The 23,659-nt window shown below is 40.4% G+C and overlaps 1 protein-coding gene across 6 annotated transcripts in view; it reads right to left on the reverse strand.

Annotated features, from left to right (window-relative positions):
* Positions 1 to 23,659, reverse strand: part of GABRG2 (gamma-aminobutyric acid type A receptor subunit gamma2) — an 87,861-nt gene that overhangs the window by 23,597 nt on the left and 40,605 nt on the right. The window contains exon 6 of one of the 6 annotated variants that reach the window (XM_065410205.1): positions 7,811 to 7,819. The exons of the other annotated variants lie outside the window; for them this stretch is intronic. Coding sequence (XP_065266277.1) covers positions 7,811 to 7,819 — 9 coding nt within the window. The remainder of the gene's footprint in view (positions 1 to 7,810; positions 7,820 to 23,659) is intronic. 6 annotated transcript variants of the gene reach the window in all.

Raw genomic sequence — 23,659 nt, forward strand, 5'->3', positions numbered from 1 at the left:
CAGGCTGCAGAACTGGGCTAACATCAGAATCCAAACATCCTCTGGTCAGTGCAAGCAGAGGCATTCCTCTACTGATTTGGACTTGATGTGATGCAGTATGAATGTCATGGATAATTCAGACCAATGGGGAGAAACAGAATCAAAAACACTGTTTAATCACCTTCTGTCCCCCCGCCCCACCGCTCTCCTCTTGAGGACTCCTGACCAATTTAACAGCACAATACACATGCTAACAAACTTAAACAAAGCCTAGAGTACCACCCTACTTGCACTACTGGTCAAATGCAGCTTCTGTCCAAGATTCTCAGTGCTGCTACTACTTATTTCTGGACAGTGTCATTATCTCTCTTTTGCCTAGAGCGAGTGTTGTTCTCCACAGGGTGGAAGGAATGTTTAATATTTTCAAGAGATGGATGCTGCTCGAGAATGACGATCAGGAAACGTCCGACGAAGTGGGCATTCACCCACGAAAGCTTATGCTCCAATACATCTGTTAGTCTTAAAGGTGACACAGGACTCTCTATTGCTTTGATCAGGAAACAGTGCATGGTTTCTGTTTCCAGCTGACACTGGCTATAAAAGGTGTCCATGGACCCCATGAGGATGCTTCCGCAGTGAGCTAGGAAAACAAATTGCTGATATTCTGCTTGTCTGCCTCTGATGCCCATCCTAATGCAAAATTATGCAACATTTTGTACCGGAACAAATCCACCACAGTAAAGTGACACTGACATATAGTCTTGTATACTGGTGAGGAGCTAATGTGACTCAGTGGCTGGGCGGGGGACATGGCATTTGGGAGGCAAGGGCTCTACTCCCAGGTCACAGTGTGAACTTGATCAAGTCATTTAATCTCTAAAATGGGGATAATGATTCCCACCCACATTGTGTAAAGGGCTTTGGGATTTATGGGTGAAAAATGATATACAAGTTTTATGCATTTTCATTATTGTAATATTTCTAAATATTTCCTGAATAATAGAACCTCTGTATATAAATATCAACTTAATATAAATATTAACTACTTGCCCGTCCCTAATATAGCTATCAGGCCAAATCCTCCTCTGGTGTACAACCATTGCAGGCATTGGCTAAGGATATTGCATGTTTCACACAGTAAAATGTACTATAGTCTCGTGAAAGTTTGAAAAATCAGTGAAAAAGCTAATAAGCAAAAATCAAAGAACAGGCATGTCAAAATTTGATTGAAACCATTTTGATTGGGGTAAATTTTAAAACAATATTTTCAAACACCAATTCTAAAATGTACAACTTACCTAAAGGAGCTGCATACAACCTTAGTAAAGAGTACCAAGACGTATACAGACAATGGGGACAGATTCTGTCCTGTATCAGAACTCTGCTTAGATGCTTGCACAGTTCCTGATTCTGAGAGCCTGCCATGGCCAGAGTGCCATTGCCATAAAGTCCTTAATGAGTCTTATGCCAGTGCAGAATTGGTGTAGTGGTAATCCACCATTGCCGCTCCCAACACACCCACTAAACTGGAAGAGAGGTTTGGCAGAGGTGTAGGATCAATTAACAACACAGATGTGCCAGCAGGGAGTTGTCCTACATGGCGGGGAATTCTTTCCTGGTGACTTGTCTGTGGATTATGACCCCTGTCTGCCACCTGAGTGGCACAAAGTGGCCAAAACTGGGCTGGAGATTCTGGACCACTATGCTGACTGTCATGTAGCAAACCTTTCAGAAGCTGGACTGTGTCAGAAAGTATATTTCCACCCCACAACTGTACCAAAAAGCTAGGATATAAATATAAACTTTAGAAATAAAAACAGCTGGGCAAAAATATGCCTCCAGATATGTGTCTCTTTCTCGCTCAGAAAATGAAAGCCCCAACAATCTCAAGATGCACTGTCTTCATCTGAAGATCTTACCTTTTCAGCCTTAATTATTTGCTGAACACAGACAAGAAGAGAGGGAAAAGAGGAAGAAATAGCATATGTACATTTTTAAAGAATTTGCTAGTTCTTATTTCTTAATTGGATTGCATGCAACCATGCACAAATATGTCCATATACCAGTGGGAACCTTCTATTTTATTCATAAAACAGAACTTTTAACTATGTATGATATTATATTGCTGTCCATTTCAGCAGTAATATAATTATTGTTATTAGTTATATTTGCTTTGGGTTAGTGCCTAAGAGTGCCAGTCCCGGTTCTTCTAGGCACTCTTCAAACAAAAAACAAAAAGGCAGTCCCCTCCCAAAGGCCTTACGAGTAATAGTAGTAGTGGTAGCTTTTGCTCTGTCTCTTTTGTCCATCTAAGCTATGTAATGTGCTTAAATGTGTACTTGCATCATTCCCATCACTCCAATATCTGACTGTCTAAAGCTGAAATTCAACTTCCATTATAATTCCATTTTTCAGTTACTCTTAACTCTTTCAAATAAAACCATTTGGGGATGAAATGTCCCCTGTTTAGTCTCTGCTCAGAGGTGAATTATTCTGAAAAGTGTGAAATGTGTTCAGCCATTTTGTGTGTGTGTGTGTGTGTGTGTGGCCTGCCCCTTTAAAGGTCAGAGGCCTGGAGATGACAGCCCCATCCAGTTAGGTCTGCCTGCCACACCTGGAATGAGGTCTGGGATTAATTAGTAGAACCAGCTGGGTATGGAGGAGCTGAGTCTCCTGTAAAGAACAGCAGGAACCTGAAGAGAAGGGTATGCAAATGCCAATGCTAGGAAGCTGCAGCGAGAGGGAGAGATACCTGTAGGGATGACAGTGGGACCAGGGAAGTTGCTACAATAAGGCAGGGCTAGGTGCAGCCTGCTAGGGTAGGAAGGACCTAGAGACAACAGAGGAGTTTGGCTGTGTCCAGCTTAAGGTTGGGAGGAAGACTGTTGTGTTAGTTTTGAACTTTAAATTAATACAACAGCTCCTAAGGAGGGCTGTTGTCATGAAAGCCTTTGTGGAGTTTATTTAAAAAGCCTCTTGAAAGGTGAGAAACCAAGGCAGGCCACCGCAGAACAAACTTTGGCCATTATGGGTCACTTGTCATTGGATTGGCTATCTCCTGAGTGGCCTCAGGGTCTCCCCTGCAGGAGCCTTGCTTACTCTTTACAGCCTCCTGCTGCTTTTCATAGAAGCTCCACCATGCCCAGCTAGTTCTACTAATTAACCCCACACCTCATCCCAGGTGTGGCAAGAAGAGCTAATTGGAGGGGGCTGGCCTGCTCTAGGACTCCAGCCCTTAAAAGGGCAGGCCACCCTATCATAGTGTGCTTATTTACATATGTTACATAAGTTCTAATTAGAAATTTTGCACAACCAACTCCACAGCAGTTAGACCACTGTTATTCAAACTAGGAAGTATTGCATTCTGCATATCGGAGGAGCGGAGGGACTCCCCTGGGGGTACATGGGCCCAAATGGGGCCTGGATGGGCCAAGATTAGATGACTCTATGGTGCTACTTAGCTACACAGGAAGAGCAGGTTGCACCCTTGAAAGGGTACAATAATGTGCATGCTGTCCCATGCATCAAGTTGATTTGGGAGACTATTTGCTTTAAAGCAGGATTCTGCCTACCAGGCACAATCTAGCCCTGATTTTTGTAAAACACATGGGCAGTAGGATTTTGTTAGGTTATTTGCTAAATATAAGCTTTAGATCATTGGGGTGCAACTGAAGATGAGGCTTTGCTTTTTGTTTCTGATCATTAAAAAGCAGCTTCAAAAGTTGGTGATGCTGTGAAAAAATTAGCTTACACAAAATCTGCAAAGACTTCAAAACCTGCCTATGACTTTAAGAAGCCTGGTGTATTATATGCTGTAAAATAAAGGGAGTATATGTTTCCCTAGAGGACATTAGACACAAAAGAAAGAGCACAGAGATTAAATCCTAGAACTCTCACCCCTTCCATTGAATGGCCTCAGTAATACATTTCACTTACATAACACCTTACACAAGTCCATGGAGTTACAAGAGAAAAATTGGGATCTCTAGTTAGCTGAGTCTTGTAGAATCTATATGATGCAGGGAAATATCTTTCTTCCCCATTTACAGATGGGAAAACAAAAGGTTAGAAAGGGAAAGTTATGTGAACCTATGTCAGACCATTCATCAGCATCAAACTAAGATCAGAGCTCAAGTCTAATAATTTAGGCCAATGCATAACCCATAAGACTGCTATAGTTTACAGGATAGTCACTTAACCACTATAGATTGTATTTGTAAACTGGGGATGGTAACTAACTGGTGTTTATATAATGCTTTTTCATTTGTAGATCTCAAACCACGTTAAGGTGCTATAGCAGACTCCCAGGGATCATGGAATTTAGTATTTTCAGACTTCTACCACGTTTAAAAATATAACACTTGGACGCATAGTTCTGACCTTTTATCATTATTTAGGCATGTTTACAAATAAAGAAAACACCTAATACACTTTTATTTTAAAGTGAAATGTCTCACTAGGATGGACTCTCCCTCAAAACTACCACTGCAGACTCCGGCGGAGACACAAATAAATGCCATTACTCATTCTCATTCTCCCATCAGTCTGCCTAAGGATGATGCCTCCTCTGTCTGTAGATTCCAAAGTAATCATGGTTTGTTGAGCATTTTGTCTTGCAGAGCCAGGTGCAAACCTTCAGCAATGTGCAAATTAATCTTGCTCACAATCACGACCAACATTTAACAGCACAAGCAAACACTGCCAAAAGGAGGTGCTGCAGAACAGCCCACTGTATGATTGGTGAGGAAATTGAATAGAGGAAACTGTCAAGTTTAGCTTTAAGAGAACAGTTATTTATGTGCCGGGAAAGGAGATGACAAATGTACTTGGGTATATTTTTAGCCTTCTTGAGCTTTTTAGAAGGATATTGTTGCCAGGTGGAGAGTGAGCAGCTTTGGAAGAAAGAGAGAGAGAGAGAGAAATTCCAGGTAGAGAGTGTGAAGGAAAGAGAGGAAGAGAGAGAGGACATGTCAAACCCAGAATCCCTACAAATTTTAGATAAAAAAATAAAGCTTATGGATGTGAGGAAAGAAATGAAGCAAGAAGAATGGCCCCTATTATGGGAGAACAAGAGGGGATGATTGTACATAGCAAGGACACAATCAGAAAGAGATGGTTGGGGGAAGGAAGGAAGTATGACCAGGGTATAGAAAATATAAAGTAATAGAGACAGATTGAGTCAGAGACAGTGATATGTAAAAAGCAACAAAGAGTCCTGTGGCACCTAATAGACTAACAGACGTATTGGAGCATAAGCTTTCGTGGGTGAATACCCACTTCGTCAGATGCATGGCAGTGATATGATATTCTAGAATCATACTGGCTCTAGAATAAGAGAAGGAGACAGTCTTGAGACCTTGAAGCAGCAATCCTAAGGAAAGAATGGAGCAAGAGTGTGTTTTGATCAGGGATAATATCTCAAAAGATCCAGCTGATGAAACATCAATATTTTATATTCAGTATCATCATTTAAGTCCTAATAGATCAGTTTAGGACGTGAAAAGTACCCATGAGACTACAGACACCATCTTCGACTTACTGTTTCTGAGTATTCAGATTTATATTAGAAAACGGAGCTCTTCCAAACAAATACAGGCATTCACTCTTCAAAATAAACATATCCAAGGGAATGTTCAGAGTCATGCAAAGTGTGGTCATACGGGAACTTATAGCTTACATTACAATGTGAAAATGATGGTACTGGATTTGTTTTCAGGACACAAATTGTATCCTAAAAGAAACATACATTTTGAGGTTCATGTGAACCCAAAACTCACAGTGAAACTTGGGCACCCATAATCATAGGCATATCCTAAAAAGAAATATTCCATTGTGAATAAGAATCCTGACTGGAATAAAAAACAGCTTTAAAAATGTTTTACCTTGGGAACCCTTAAAAAAAAGAAGAAACAGAGGAAAACTCCCTTTAGTCTAGGGTGACCAGATATCCCAATTTTATCGGGACAGTCCCAATTTTGGGGGCTTTTTCTTATATAGGCTCCTATTACCCCCCACCCCCTGTCTCAATTTTTCACACTTGCTGTCTGGTCACCCTACTTTAGTCATTGAGAAATTGTTGAGATTTTCCTTCCTGAATTAGAACAGATGAAGTGAGAGGCAGAAGGGAAATCCAACATAAACCCCAAACATGACAAATAGAAGAAGATAAAGTGACAAGTACAACTATCAGCACAAGCATTATAGTCAGTGCCAGGATCATGCTGCGCCATATAATCCAAGTCCAGACAGATAACCCAAAGGTTATGCCTCCCACCCATGTCATGTAGGTCATACCACAGTTTTGGTCTATTGATCCTAGGGCTAGTGGCAGCTGAGCTCACAGAACTGTTGCAAGATTCTCACTCACTTCATTAAGCTTTGGATCAGACTTTTACTTCCCCAAGTAGTCATATTGAGCTCAGTCATGACTTGGTAGTGTTTTACACACACTTTGCACAGCTCTGTATGGCAACAAAAGGTATATGGCAGGGGAGAATCAGGTCCAATGTCTTTCTTATCTAAGAGGTTATGCATTAAGACATAAGTTAAAACAGGGGTAGGCAACCTATGGCACGTGTGCCGAAGGCGGCACACAAGCTGATTTTCAGTGGCACACACACTGCCCAGGTCCTGGCCACCGGTCCGGGGTGCTCTGCATTTTAAATTTAATTTTAAATGAAGCTTCTTAAACATTTTAAAAACCTTATTTACTTTACATACAACAATAGTTGAGTTATATATTATAGACTTATAGAAAGAAACCTTCTAAAAGCGTTAAAATGTATTACTGGCACGCGAAACCTTAAATTAGAGTGAATAAATGAAGACTCGGCACATCACTTCTGAAAGGTTGCAGACCCCTGAGTTAAAACATTAACCAACCAACCAACAAAAAAGCCCATAAAATGCAACACCTGAGGCACAATTTTGCAACCACTGGCATATGTGGGCACAAAATTGTGAATGCAGTTATTTGTGCTCCAATACAGATACTAACTATTCAGCTACCAAACATAGGTCAGCACTGGAGCTAAAACTAAGGGCCTAAAATTCAGTGGAAAAGATAGTATGATGTAAAGATGAAGTCACTAGAACATCTAAAGTGCAGTGTTTTATACCAAGATGTCAATATTTTTGTGGGGGAGAAAAAGTAGGGGTATTGTTATGCTGTCATAACCCAAGTTAAAAACCCTTCCTACAGTGAAGTGAGTATTTCTGTACCATTTAAAGTATAAAAAGAGGAGACACTGAAAGTGTGTGGAGGAGGAGGACTGTTTAAAATCAATACATTTTTCCTCCTAGACTATTAATGGTTTTAAGAAGTAAATTCTCTCTCTTCATTCCATTACTAACATAAACACAATCACATGGACGTTACAATCACAGAGTATAATGAGCAGCATGGTGCTATCTGCATCGTATAGTGTGTTGAAGAGATCTGCACTGAGCCTGACCCAACTCCTCTTTGAATGAGTGGAAGGATTAATGTTGCCCTCAAGAGGAGGTGAGCTGAGCCATAAGATGTGGATGCTCTTATTTGGGATGGTGGAGAGAAGCTGCATGTCTGTCTCAGTACTTCCTATTGAATGAAGCAGCACTGTAATCACTGTCAGTCAAATACACTTTGACTTTCAAATAGAACTCTCAGGTGTTTTGTTTCTGAGAGGGTCCCTTCCAATGAGATGGGGCTAGCTGCCATCTCCTGAATAAACATAATGCACTTTTGCCAATCCAGCAGCTTTACTCCAAGACAGCAAGATCTGAAAACCCTGCTACAGAGTAACTCTTATGGTCTCCTGTTTGCTGAACTGGATTGGAAGTGTCTGCTCACTCTTCTCTTCTTTCTCCCTTCCTGCTGAATATCTTCAGGGCAACGCTATGGGTTGAGATGACATTCAGAAAATCCAGTGAATCCCCTCTGCTTATAAATGCGAGGGCTGTGCAACCCCTTTCTCACTATTTCGGTTCACTAGGGCCCTTGCAGACCTTACTAGGGAGTTTAGTGCCTATGATTTCTGGTGCCCAAGTTTCACTGAGTTATGGGTTCACATGAACCTCAAAGTGTACGTTTTAACTTAATTTTATATTATTAAAACAAAATTGAGCAAAAGCCATGCAAACCAGGCAAGCTTAGCCAAAAATGATACTTGCAGTGCTCTTCTCTTTGGGTCTTCTGTGGGGCTAACTATTGGCACAGGGGTTAACCCACATAGATTCAGATTGGGGCTGAGGTGAATTTCATCTGGTTCAGGGTTTCATAGTCAATTACAAAAATTTTCGTTCAGCATCAGTTACTTTGTCTCTGTCTTCATTCCCCTATCCTTCTTTCCCCCCTCCCTTTGTGGACACAAATGCCAAATTAGCATACAGGGTTTGTTCAGGAGTGTCATCATCCCCTGCTGTTGTACAAACCTGTCATTTTACTCAGTGTTCTGTCCATTTTACACTCCTGTACCAGTCCTCTCAGTTAGGGTTTAGGTGATAATGTTACAATCTGCCTTGAGTAAAGGGGCTGCACTGTAGTATGATCACCAGAGACGGAATTATGACTCAGAGAGAGACACACAGCCTCTCCTGCTGCTCACTTTTTTTTGGATGAGGAGGAAATTACTCCACCCCTTTGTTGGAAAAGTCTACTCTTCCCTGTGCATCCAGGCAGTTATTTTAGCCAACAAGAAGAGGGGACGGAGCTAGAGCTCCACACACTTCTTGACTTCTCTGACTGCTCCACACCCACTTCCTCCAAGTAGGGTCTATCAGGTGAATAGCCCCTGATGTTCTCAGTTCAACCAGAGTCACTACCTGAGCAGAGTCGTGAAGGGAAATAAGAGGGAGCCTTACTCATTATTATCCTAAGTACAGCCTGTGACAATCTAGCCCTTAGTAAGAGGGCAGGTCTGCCTGTCATTGAAGAATTCTATAGCAGAAACTTTTGGAGATGGTCAAAAAAGGGACCCATTTTTCATGACATTTTTCACAAAAAATTGTCCTTTTCCCTGCCAAAAAAATTTGAAATTATCCAGTCAGCTCTAGCACCTTTTATTTTATCCATTAATTCCAAACTATGAAAATTAACTTCTAAATATGTCTCTGACCTATTGAATGTAATGGTGTTTTCCGCTGTAAAGTCCTTATGGATTTTAGGATGAGTTTTTCCCTTTCCTCACAAATAGTACAGGAGCTGGTAAACATAATTTTATAAGGTCTTCCTCAGGTCTCCAAGGCCTTGCTTTTCTCTTAGGCACCATTAAGGATAGACAACAAAGACATTACCTATCCCCATAGCTCAGATACTATTGTGATGAGGGACATATAAGCACATAAATGGAGACTGATATTGGTATGAAGGATAATAGAGAAGATTATCTTGGAAAATGGTTTCATTCATTAGGTGCAGGCAAACACCATAATGCAGTATTGGCTGCCACTTCTAAACTTACTGAATCAGCAGCAAGGGCAGAAAAAGCTGATTTTGCTAAAATATGAGCTTAGCCAAACTTAATGGAAATTCCAATAACCTCCAAGAGGCCTCTTTTGGTTTCAACTGGAGTGTCAGTATCTTTAGAAGCCGTAAGTCCCTGGAACCAGTACCACAATAGACGTTGTTTTCTGTTAAAAGCTAGTTACACCAACTGGACTGGTTAAAAATGTTCAATTGAAACTTCTGAACCATTTCTTAAAACTGTGCTTATGAAGCCTGTTTGAGGTTCTGTAAAATTCTGGTTAAGGCCTGCGGTCTCCTTTGGTTCCTGCTATTCATACTGGTGGTGGTTGATGGCTTGCAGAGCAAACAGAATAGCTGGTGCTATTTCATGTCTGAGTTAACATTTCTACCTTGTTTGCTGAACAAAATGGGAGCGGTATTGGGAATGAGAGACAATTCGAATTTTGGAAACCTGTACCCCAGATGTTGACTTCCCAATGCTGAATATGCAGATACATTACCAATTCCAAGCAGGGATGGACCTATGTTTTGCAGGGCCCTATATGAGGCAAATGGGTCTCATCATCCCTTCCCATTCAACACACCTATGAAACTCAGCCTGTCTCCTCCTTCCTGCTATAAACCTTTCTTGTATGGTGATTCAGCAGCTCCTAGTGACCCCCTAAATGGCCTGGGAAGCTAGGAGATAGAGCTGGTGCCACACTGCATTCATGCAAAATTCACTTTTTGCTGTAATTTGCAGCAGTAGAGTAAGGCAGAAACACAGAGAGGGAATAAGGGATGATACTTGTCCTGGCAGGTTGGATATGTGCATTGTAATACAGAATCTATGGAAGTGCAGGGTTCTGTATGGTCACATAGGTTGCATTGAGCTAAAGCTGCCACTCTGTTCATGTTATTCATTTTCTACAGATAAAGCCGTCAATGTGACTAAATGTGACTAAACAGATTAGGATGCATAAAACAGTCACCCAAGCTCGTTCATGTTTATCTTTCTGTGGAAGACACTATCATAATAGACCTGAGGTTGAGATGATTGGTTGGATGTAGGAATAATACACTGGCTATTCGCTTGCAGCTGGAGTCCACTGCTTATAGCCTCTAAGTGAGGCAAAATCAGTCATGATGTTGAGTCAGTTGTTATAGCTGAGCAGGGTACATAAAAAACAAACAAAGCGATAAAAACCCCACTGATAGCTCGTCATACTACATGGAGGTATTTGTTTAGCAGGAGCCCAGGAATTTCCTGGCAGGGATGTGAAAATGCTTCTTTCTTACTGATTGCCAGTGTCTTTAGACAAGTTGACGTTCCTATAAGGACAGAGGAAGCAATCTTCCTTCAACAAGCTGTCTGTCCAGCAGCACGTTTCTTTTTAGCCTCCAGTGGCACCATTCCATAAGAAGCATTTACCACTAATTCACACACGCTGCATACAGGAGAGTGAAGTAGGAGCCAAGAGAGACAGCAGTTCATGTAAAGCACTGCAGTAAAGCGAAACAGGACGAGTAAACAATTCTCAATGACCACAGGATTTAACTGCATAAACGACATTAATGGTGTTATTAAATTGCATCCCAAAGGGATGCCAATGAATCTTAAATATTACATCTAGTTTTAGTATAAAAATGTCTCTGTTCAAAAGAAAACCTTTGTGTCTGCTCAGCTTTGTGGGCCAGATTTTGGAGCCCTTATACCCCTTCATGAACACTTACTCATGTGAGTAATCCTATTGGAGCCAATGGGACTGCTTGCATGAGCAAGTTCTCACAATTCTGAGCAAGGGTTCCAAGATCTGGTTCTTTTTTTCACCTCTATTACTACTATTTATATGTATTGCCATAGAATGGAGGAGCCCCAGTCCCGGAGCAGGACTCATTGTGCTAGATGCTATACAGAGAACAAAAAGCCAGTTCCTGCCCCCAAAGAGCTTACAATCTAAGTACATTATCACTGAAACTTTGTAATATTATAATTCAGAAAGTCAATTTCTATTCCTTGTGATTTTTCTTCATCTGGATCATTACTGAGTCTTTCCTTTATTTTTATTTAAATACTGTACACCCAGTTTTCAAACTTGGGTGCCTACATTAGTATCACCAATTTTGCATTCAGATGTTCATACTGACAGTCCCTAAATTCACCTTTTGAGTTCCAGTGCTGACTTTAGCCACTTCAGGGAGCTCTAGTTCAACTAGTCAAGTCTGAAAACTGGGCTCTGCAAATGAATTTTAGCACTTCTAAAAGTGAGGGAAATCAGCACAGGCAAGAGATAGGCATAGATATGGGAGAATTTGTTGTGAAGGCTTTTGTCTCAGCTCTGTTAATATACCGCCATCCGGATTGGAACTGGTCGATGATTATTAGACAAACAACATATTTTGCCTAATTTTGCATGCAGAGCTCACTAGGTACCCAAAATCCTGGATGCTTGTCTGAACCATATCCAAACTACATGCATCTCTTAGAATTGAAAATTTAGGCTGAAAATTGCAGAAGAGTTCTATATTTCATGCTTTCAGTGTATATCCAAAAAATCTCACGGGAACACACTTAAGGTATTTTGGCTCTTCCGGTTTGCATCTCATCTGGAAGTTGAAGTTGCAGACGCTTGAGAAAATTAATTAAAAACAAAAATGAACTGAACTTTCTCAGAAATGGCTCTGTTTGGAGCTTTGGTTGAAATTCTGAGTCACATATTACTTTTTAAAAAAATCTAAACTTGTTCTTACAGGGAATCCTCTTATCACTCAGAGAGACACAAATCCTCTTATCAACTTGCATACATTTATGGACAAATGAGAACACACTACAGAGAGGAATACAGGGTAGGGAGCCCTTTTCACTTACCTTACCTGGGAGCATGCTTGTGTCTGTTGGATGGGTTGAAACTAGTGAGATGTGCTGAGAGTTCCAGAGGGGGAATGCCCGCTTATCATCATTAGGGTGTTTTAGCATTACGATCTTGAGGAGTTGTGGTAACTAACACAATATTGATCATGACTTAACACTCAGCATAGACAGGTTTACATGATACCAGCTGGATTTACCTTAGCTTAGCCAGCTGGCATGACATTAAACAGTGACAGTCCTTGTCTGCACTGAGTGTTTAACATAATATTACCATGACACTCAAGAACATGTTTTAATATGAGCTAATTGTCTAGTGAAGTCTTATGTTGGGTGGGATGAGAAATAAGGGCATCACCTCTCTCCTCTGTGTGTACAAATACACTAAGGGAGACGCGCAGAACACTTTGCAAAGGTGTAACTTGAACCATTTCTCAAGCAGGCTTCCCTCAGTGCCCAGACAGTATTATGCCTTTTGAAGAGTTAATGGTTCTACGTATCCATTCTCAGACACTGCATCTCCTTCCCATCTCCAATACAGCTCAGGCTTTTAGAATCCATATTTGGACCCTTAATGTTTGTACCATTCATTAGCAGTGTCTTTCTCACTGCCAAGTTCTCGTCTCTTCTGCTCAACTCAATGAGATGTTGTCTTCACTGGGAACTGAGAGGGAGCCACAGGTGCCAATAAATCACTTGCTTCCATGCATAGTTGAAAGCTTGTTAGTTCTTTCTAGTTCTATAACATGCCTGTTAATAGAGTTGTTGGGTTTTTTAATGATAGAGATAGTGGGGAAAAAGTAACTGGGTCCTTTTGTGTTAGTCAGTAATATCTTTGGTTTTCTCTGGGTGGCAACTTAACACTGCTACTAAGTTGTTTTTCAAGGAATCATGATAAAAAGGACCCCTGGCTCTGGAACAGTGGCAGAGGCAGCAGGAGTGAAAGATGCTCTAATAAATTACCTTTGGTTACTGCTACTGAACCTGCACAGGCAGTGGGAGTAAGAGCCATTGTAGTGTCCAAGACATTAACTTTCTTCTTTGTGATTTTACCTTTCTCATTATTCTTGATAGCTTTGTTCCAGACTAGTAGTCTACTGCAGTGAGCTGAGAAATGAACTTCCAATGAGGGAGGCTTGGAAGGATTCAGTTTTTATTTTTTAAGAATTTGAGTGGATAACAGCAGATTATATTCCAAGAAAATCCCCCCAGTTTTTACTAACTTTAATTTTTGCATAATTTAATGTGTCTACTATATGACCACAAATAATAATTATTTATTCAAAATATAAAGGCTTCTGCTCTCATTTATATTGTTTTTTCACTTATTTAGTCAGGAAATACCAAAAATAGCATATGACCAGTTATGACACAGGTTATATGACAAATCAGCGATAGTTCAAACTAGCATTGTCAAGGTGCTCTAAACTCAGAGAGAGGAAAAATTGTTGGATGAGCTACAACTTAAGTGATCTGGAAAATAAGCATTTTTCCAGCCATCCGTATTATTGACTTCTAAGGAACAGAAATTTGCTGACTAGTACCACAACCATTTTCAGCCCTCACAAACCAGGGAGTTTGTTCTTCATGTCACAGTAAGACTTGTCCACTTAAAAACCAGTGTTGTGAGGCATCATTCATTAGCTTGTAAAGTGTTCTGAGATTCCCTCATGTAGGGCATGATAGAAGTGGGAAGCATTATTGCATTAACTTTATCCTGCATCTCTTTAGCAGGATATGTTATATTTTATTTATTATATTATTCTAATAATTGTACACTCTGCTCAGTGGCAGCAGGGAACTAATTTAATGGACTGTATTTTCTTTTTAGATAAGTGGCATATATATAGCTGATATATATATCAAAATGAGGAAATTATGCCTTATTTAAAAGGAAATAAAGAAATATGGTATTTGCAATAAAGAATTCATCCTACCAGCAGAAAGCAGGCCAGTTCATATTAATTTATTAAACTTGATTTCATAAGGATAAAATATTGTTTCCCATTCAGAAGGAGAGATTACTGTATTTAAAGTTTCACTCTTGTATTTCCCTTCCTAGGCGACTGATCCTAAGAAGTATACTAAAAATGTTACCAAAGCAAAATGATCTCATGTGTGGAACTAGAGAGTACATCTACCAATAAATGTAATATAACAGCATGTACAGTATTTACCTACAGGGTAGCTATATTATAGGGAATTCTACTAAAAGCATGCACATGCTGTGCCCATTTCCATTTAACCTCCTATTTCTATTTTCTTTTTATTTCTAACACAATTAAAAGTAAACTCTAGACCCAATGGAACTATGCCGATTGATGTCAGCTGATCACCTGGTCTCTTAAAAACCCGATGGTCTTAAATTTATTTTTCATATCATTTTTTCATATTTAAATATTTAAGTTGATTTGGTTGTTATTACCACATATTGATGTTGTGTGACTCTGACAGGCCTGTTGCACTGCCATGCATTTAATCAGTCTCTTCAATTATATCCACTCAAATACAGTGATGGAAAACCCACAGCATCTTAGCTAAGTAGGTTACCAAAAATGCTGTGTAATGACATGAAGCTGAGAAGCTAGCAATTGCACTTACAGAGTGAAGGGATTTAATTGGGCAAGAACAACCTTGGAGGCATATGTGTTTATTATTTAGGACACATATACACCAGAGGCAAATCCAAATTTATTTCAAATGAGCAATCCCTCCGTGATGCACACCATCCGCATCAAGCTATCACTGCCTTCACACATTCCTTCTAATGTTAATTTTTAACCAAGCAATTTAGGTTTGTTAAAGCCTGATGCAAATATATTACTCCCACAGCAAGAAGAACAGGAAGGAGTTGAGGAAGGAAGAAGTGGAGGGGGGGAAAAGAGAGAGGTAATCATTGCTGAAATAATTGTACAGTGAGTCAGTTGTTATGTTTGGACGCATGGAGTTTCCAGAAATAAAGCATGAGTAGGGAAGAAATCCAACAATCAGTGCAATGTGGATCAGCATGCCGTTTACCTAGCCTACTTCATGACTCCATAACTGCATATTAGCCTTAGTTTGAAGAGTTCAGGATATCAAAGTAGATTCACATCCTACTTCCATTGCAGAATTGTTTAATGTATCAAGTTGTTTAGACATGGAAGTTGCTAGGTGCTGAAAATTCTAAATAGCATTTTAGGCAACTCACCAGAATATAGCACTTATTCCTATATAATTTTTAATATGCTCTTCTATTATATAGAAAAGTCTTCTAATATAGGACTTAATATACAGACTCAGAATAGCTCAAAAGTAATTATGAATCTACATTTTCTTTAGCCACTAAGCCATTGTGTATAATCTTTTTGAACTAATGATTTCCCATCACAATTCATTTTAATTAGATCCATCTTTAATAGCAAACAATAAAATTACAGTGATTTTCTCTTGTGATACTACAACAGTTTCCATGACAATCAATCATTCATACCAATATTATGATTTTACTGCAAACAGGAAGGGAAAAAAAAGAAGAAGAAAAAGGAAAAAAAGAACTGGGCTGTGTAGGGGAAGTTTTCATTTTATATACATAATCTGCCTCAAAGACTCATCAGTACTTACAAAGCTATATTCACAATTGTGCTAAGGACAACATGATTGTTTTTGTGATGTCTATAAGTTGTTTGCTTTGGGGAAAATGCTTCTGAAGATGGGATCGGACTATGGATTTGCTGTTTTTATCCTTAGAAAGAAAAACAGTCAAGAGACCTTTTTTCTTTCTTTCTTTCTTTTTTACAAGTTTAAATTTCATACTTTATACGTTCAGATTATTTTTCCTACTATTTTAAATAGGTGAGTAATTTTTTTTCTTGAAGTTACTGTTCTCTCATATCAGAAACAGTCCTATATTTATATTTATTACAAAACCAATTATTGCATTCAGCATAGGTGCTTTTCTAATTAGTACTGCATGAGAAGCAACTGAGATGTTTATAAAATCTGGCAGCTCCTTCACTCTCTGATTGCTTGTATATTAATCTCTTTTATCCCTACCTGTTCTTCCTAAAGCTGTAGTAAACCATGCTTGCAGGGCAGATACATAGAAAGGCAAACTTGAGCCTAAATAGCATCTGCTCAATAGGGCACTCTTACTATCTGAGGGTAAGAGCACTTTTATGACTCAGCTACAATTCCCGCCAGGGGAAGTCATCTTTTTACTTTGTTGGGGTGACTCAGGCAGCATTACAGCCATGAATAGACAGGACTGATCAAGGAATAAGATGGCTGAATTATGGTCACTGAAATGTCAACACCCATGTGATTATTGAAACCTTTAACCTTCCCTAAAGAGAGAAAATCTTTATCAAAGAATCTTTCAACTCTCCTTATAGCCACAGTTAGCAGCAAGCAAACTTGAGGTAGAAAATGGAAGTGTAAAGTTCTCAGTATCTTTATAAATGCAAACTTGAATAGAAAAGTACATCTTTCAAAGTATAGGAGTTCAAAATATATATTTCCATAAGAACATGGGATTTTCCCCATCAGTTCAGACCTTTAATCCACAAAGTCTAAATTTCCACTGTAAAAAGATAGTTACAAAGTTAGGAAGTCTTTTTTTCTGAATGCTTTTATGCATTAACAATGAAAAGTTCCCACTGAGAGCTGTTGTTACTGAAAGAATGACATTTATTTTTCTCCAAGCAGCATGGCAGGGCTGCATCACAAACTTTGCTGCACCGTGTCCAAAAATAATAGGCCTCAATTAATTATATTTCCTGGATGCCCTGACTGTGTCCTGTTGGATTTCACAAATGTGTGTATTAGAAGCCCTTGTTCCTTAACATGGAGTTTGACCTTCATCGCTGAAGTCAATATAAGTTTTGTTATTGACTTCACTTGCCACGGGATCAGATCCGTGGTGATTACAACAACTTCAGACTATAGCACAGAATGGCGTGGTGGATGGTCTTTTCACACTGTTGTCATGAGGTGCTGCTCACCTGCCTCTGCTAGACAGTAATATCTCGTTGGATTGTATGTGCTATTGTCATATGTGAAGTTATGAAGTTTGGCTATATATATATGTTACTGAAACATGTTGTGAGGTTGAAAACACCCACAAGCAGCCTTTCAGGTACAACAGTAAAAAGGCCAAACAATGATAATAGCTTATTGAGGAAATGCACACAAGCACAAGGATTACCCCAAGAACTGTGTACAATAGAACCCTCTCAGAGATAGCATTACACAATGAGAACTGTTTGACCCAGGTCACAGCAAAAGGGCTTTCCAACAAGTGGGAAGAAGATATAAAAGGGGGGAAATGACATCACAATGGTTCCTCACTCTCTCTACAACAACAAACCTGGAAATACCTGAGGGGCAACAACTGTGGGAAGTGATGGTCCCAGGCTAGAGGGATTTTTAGCCTGTGTATGAAAACCTGGGAAAGCCAAGGCAGATTGTACCTTAAGAATCTGCCAGCCTGTTTATCACTCAGGGTGATAATTTGCTAATTCATATCCTACCTATCTAGTGTGTTAAGTTCAGTTTGCATTTTTGTTTATTTCCTATGGTAATTTGCTTTTATCTGTTTGCTATCACTTAAAATCACTTAAAATCTATCTTTTGTAGTTAATAAACTTGTTTTTGTTTTGTCTAAAACCTGTGTGTGGAAAATATAACTTGGGGCAGAAAGTTGTTGCATATCTCTCTCCACATTGAGGGAGGGGGTGAATTTTATGAGCTTACGCTGTACAGTTCCCTTTGCAGCGCAAGACAGCATACGGTTGGGTTTACACTCCAGAGAGGGGGTGTGCATTAGCAATGGGGAGGTGCCTTAACTGAGCCTTTCCATGCAGAGGATCTCAGCATCTGTGTGTGAAGCTGCAGCTGGGTATGTCCCTATCTGTGTGTATAGTATTAGGAGACAGAAAAAAAATCAGGCAAAAACGTGAGCACGTGTAAATTGGTTCATCCATGCAGCTGAGTAAATACATTTATAAATATTCATTTGTCACACAATTAACCAATTTGGATGGCCAAAGGTGGGACATGCAGTGATATATTTTTGTGCTCTCACCTCCACCTTTTCTTTGTGAACAGATGACTCTCATCTAGAGCTGTACAAATTATTCACAGTAAACAAATGTTCCTGAACAGATTATAATTTCTACAGATGTGTTCATTATTCATAATTATTTGATTAATAGTTGTATGACTAAATTTGAACTTCTGGACTATTCAGAAAATGGTTGCTATGCAGATTCACTGATCTTGTTTGCTATTGTAGGATTGGTCACATAAATTATATGGTATTATTTCTATTCCCTAGTTGGGGGTTCTCAATTTTATAAATAGAAAAAGTCCTTTTTCTGTTCACAGATTATCCAGAACTATATAATTGTTATGGAACAATAAAAAATAACAAGTATTTTGTGTGAATAATAATAAAAAAAAAAAATACTGAAAAGTGGACCCAGTGTGAATCCACTCACAAGTATTATTGTATTAATGGCAGCTTTGCTTTCTGCAGATATTGTTATGAATAAAACTTTTTTACTTGAATATTCACAAAGCAGTGAATAAAAGGGTGGTCTTGTATGCCATCAACAAATAGGTTTTGTTATCAAAAGTATTCACTAGTATTGTTTATATTCACCCACCCAGCTGTACCCTAAGGATTACTTTCATAGGCAGCAAGACAAGGAAGACTCCTGGGTGACTCTTTCTGTATCTTCTGGAGTATTGCGTCTATTTCTGGATGCTACATTTCAGGAAAAATGTGAAAAAATTGGAGCCACTCCAGAGGAGAGCAACAAAAATGATTAAAGGTCTACAAAACATGAGCTATGAGGAAAGATTGAAAAAAATGGGTTTGTTTAGTTTGGAGAAGAAAAAACTGAGGGTGGATATAACAGTTTTCAAGTACATAAAAGGTTGTTACAAGGAGTTAGGGTGAAAAATTGTTCTTGTTAATCTCTGAGGGTAGGACAAGAAGCAATGGGCTTAAATTGCAGCAAAGGAGGTTAAGTTGGGCATTAGGAAAAACTTCCTAACTGTCAGGATAGTTAAGCATTGGAACAAATTGCCTAGGGAGGTTGTGGAATCTCCATCATTGGAGGGGTCGCTGCTTGTGTAGGGAAAGTCCCTGGCAGGCCGGGCCGGTGTGCTTACCTGCCCCGTCTGCAGGTCCGGCCGATCGCGGCTCCCACTGGCCGCGGTTTGCTGCTCCGGGCCAATGGGAGCTGCTGGAAGCAGCGCAGGCCGAGGGACTTACTGGCCGCCGCTTCCAGCAGCTCCCATTGGCCCGGAGCAGTGATCCGCAGCCACTGGGAGCCGCGATCAGCCGGACCTGTGGACAGGGCAGGTAAACACACCGGCCTGGCCCGCCAGGGGCTTTCCCTACACAAGCGGCGACCCCTGTTTGAGAAACCCTGCGCTAGACAACACCTATCAGGGATGGTCTAGTTCAGTGGTTCCCAAACTTGTTCCGCCACTTATGCAGGAAAAGCCCTTGGAGGGCCAGACCGGTTTGTTTACCTGCCGTGTCCGCAGGTTTGGCCGATCGCGGCTCCCAGTGGCCGCGGTTTGCTGCTCCAGGCCAATGGGAGCTGCTGGAAGCAGCGAACCGCAGCCACTGGGAGCCGCGATTGGCCAAACCTGTGGATGCGGCAGGTAAACAAACCGGCCTGGCCCGCCAGGGGCTTTCCCTGCACAAGTGGCGGAACAAGTTTGGGAACCACTGGTCTAGTTATTACTTAGTCCTGCCTTAAGTGCAGAGGACTGGACCAGATGACCTACTGAGGTCCCTTCCAGTCCTACATTTCTATGATTCCTTAGGAGAATTCATCTAGAAATATTTAAACTGACAGAGAACATAAGAGTTACTGTACCATTGGGGTGCTGAATATCAAGATTTGGGGTTTCAATCTGTCTTTTCTGCCTGCTGCTTTAAATGTTCTATTGTCCTACAGAGAAGATGTTCTTTTGGCTCTTGTGTCTGAAGTCATAATTTAGTATTGCTTTTAAAAAAAAGCAAACAAGGGTTGCGAAATAAATATCCCCCTAAAGCATTAAGAAGGGACCAATAAAGATCCCAAAGATAATTTCAGACACACTGGTTGTCCACTGCCTTGCACCTGTGCAATGTGATGTTTAGGTGAGTGCTGCCCACTGCTAAATCTGAATACAAGTATTTAACACCTATTCACTAGCTAAATTCTTCAGTTTTGGCCATGGAACACTTGGTACTGCTCAGGAGAGATTATGTGCATAGGTGGCTTTAAAACCCGCTTCTCCCTACCACCCTTAGTCCTGTGGCTGCTGTTCACTGGGCTGGACCATCAATTCAATTTAGAGCAACTTAAGGGTTGCACCAACTTGCATTGTCTGCCCAAGGCATTGCTAGGTACAGGGACATTTCAGCCATGACCCTTTGGCCCTATCCCTGTACTATGCTGGCTTCTAAACAATCTCAGGATTGTGCTATGTAGAGGAGAACCTACTGCAGCCACGCAAGCCAGTTTTAGGATAGCCTTGAAGCAGAAGAGCAGTTTGAAATCTGGCCTAATGCAGGTGAGAATTGGGCTATATAAGTCATCTTTGTACTTTCCTGATCCTGGGTTGGCTGTGCCAGTCATGGTCATCTCCCATAAGAACAGACTTAGGCTGCGCTAAAGTTCACTGGCTGCTAGTGGCCCAAAGAACTGTTATGGCAGTTGGGGTAGCCAGCACATAGCGAGGCACTGGACATGCCCCTGTCCCCTAAATGTGCCACTATTCAATTAATATTGCTGATCACTGCATGAAGCTGCTGTGCAATTGCAGTCTCATGTCTGCTCCCTGGTAAATATGATTTAAAAGATTATCAAGTGGATACGAAATATTTCTGTGAATAATAATGTATAGAATACACTATGTGATGCTTTGCTGAGTTTACATGAGCATCTCCATTTCCTACAGAGACATCTAAATATGACATACAAAGTATGTGTCAATACCATAGTTCAGATTAAAGCAGAAACATGGGAGAAAACTGATGGCTGTTAGGTGCTCTCTAGGATTTAGGAGGATTGACTGCCTGCCAACTGTTCACTTCATTACAATGGTGCATCAAGATCAAATATAAGAGCATGTAAATATGTTCTGTTTAACAGAACAATACCTCTGACCAAATTAACTTGTGCAAGCAAAGAAGGCTGCTTGGGGAAGAAAGGTTAGTTTCCTACCTGAGTGAAAAACATCAATACAGTTTGACCAAGATTTTGTGAGCATGGACTGAGGTTCATGGACTGCGTGAAAGCTCATGCCCAAGCTCAGTTCAATATGAATATTTCATACAGCTGTGTGGTAATGGCCTATGGACATGTGAAATAGTTGATTGTAAAGAATGTGAGCTAAATCACTGCTGTTCCAACAACACAGATCTCAGGAAACAAAAACTTGATTCTCAATGACATTCTGCCCCTTTGCTCAACTCCACAGCACAGACAGCTCACTTCACCCATGGCTAAAACACAGTTACCTCTGGTGTCGTGCTATAGGTGGCAGCCATTCTGTACCAGCATCACAATAGCTTTTCAGTAGCGAAAAAAATAGTGCATCCAACTGAAACTACAGGGGAATATTTGCAGGCAGAATGCAATTATTTCCACTTAGGAATCTGATGCTGAAGAGCTGTCTCCTGCTGCACAGTGAAATCATTTGGCAAATGAATTAACTGCCTGAAAGCTTCCAAATGTTTCAGGTATATCCACACAGAATGCACTGACTGTTACTGTGCTACTGAGTGTCTAACGATCCAGTCATTTCAGTGGAGTATTCATAGACAACTACAACAGCAGCTTAGCATCCTTAGAGTTAATATTTCTTATTTACATGAAACAAATTCTGGATGTCATCTGAGGCTAGAGCCCATTTGCTCGGTCATCACTTGATTTTTTGGTTCCATGTGACTTTCCAGGTAAATTAGAGATGGTTTGAAAAGTTCACTATTTATGGGAACAGGTTCACAACTCAGAATGACTCACTGCATTTAAAAGGAGATGATAGAGTGGCTTGTGATATTCTAGTCATTTTTTTTTCTTTTGTAGAGGGCAATATTCTAGGGCCAGATTTCCAAATTTGGGCCCTTCCAATTGTGTGCTGATAGTCGTGTGTGTGTCTAACATGTTGGTTGTGTGCATGCACATTAGGTAGTTGCATGTGCATGCAGTCATTTAGGCAGGGCTGTCAGGTCTTACACATGTTATTTGACACTTATTGTGATACCCAGGCCCCACTGGTTGTTCACTATCTGTGTGAACAGCTCCTGTGAGGCCTGACGCACTCACCACATCTAAACATTGTTGTCATAATCTGCATCTAAAAGGTGTCATGTAAGACATCATATCAACATTCATAACTCACTAGTCCTGAAAATCATGGGGTATATGTATGGCATGGGTACAAAGAGTTATAATTATGTTCTTAAAATGTGTTGGGCAACAATACATAAGCCCAGTCTGTCACAGATAAAATAATGTGAATTTGCTTATCTAATCAGCCTAGTCTTCACGCAGAGATAATGGAAGTACGTTTACCCATAAGGTAACAAAGCTATCAAGATAACAAGCAGTGGAGAAGACAGCATGGTGTCTATACCCCAGCAGCAGAGAGAAACTTTGTCGGGGCTTACTTTTCAAACAATACATTTCAAAGGTTTGCTGAACTATAAAAAGAAGGGGAGAGAACCCCATAGTTATCCTTCACCTAAGGAGTCAAGGAAACCAAGTGCTTTGAGCTCTGTGTGTTGTGTCCTGGCTAAAGGTTTAACCAGCTATGCTGAAAGAAAGTCCATGGTGAGAAAAACAGCTTTGAACAAAAGACCCTTGTTTGTTAAGTTGAGTTTTAGTCTTAGAAACACATTTTTACTTTGTATTTGTTTGTAATCATTTCTATCCTTATTGCTTATACTTGGTATCATTGAAACCTATGACCTTTTGTTAATAAACTTGTTTTCCTTATGCCATAAACCAACATGGGGGTTGACTGAAGTGAAGCGTTTGTCAACCCCAGTTAATAAGCTGCAGTCTCTTCAAAGGAGCAGCAAACTTGCTAAGGTTTTCTAGGTGCTACAGGAAGAGGGTCTGGCATGGCAGAGAAAGAGGTTTCTGGGAGAGAAAACAGGGCTGGAAGAGCTTTGAGGTTCCCCTGCAAAGAGTAACTGGTCAGTGGAAGCCAGTGTATGAACCTGCATGCTTGTATGCTGGCTGTTGGTGTCAGAGCTGTGAGCCACAACAGCATAGCAGTTAAGGCAACCGGAGCTGCAGGGCAGGTGTTGACTGAACCCCTTACTGGCCTGGGTGAACCCTAGAGCATCATCTGCATTCATCTACGTAATGAATTCATCTGCAGTGTTGTGC

Source organism: Emys orbicularis, chromosome 8, assembly GCF_028017835.1.
Source record: "Emys orbicularis isolate rEmyOrb1 chromosome 8, rEmyOrb1.hap1, whole genome shotgun sequence".
Classification (NCBI taxonomy): Eukaryota; Metazoa; Chordata; order Testudines; family Emydidae; genus Emys; species Emys orbicularis.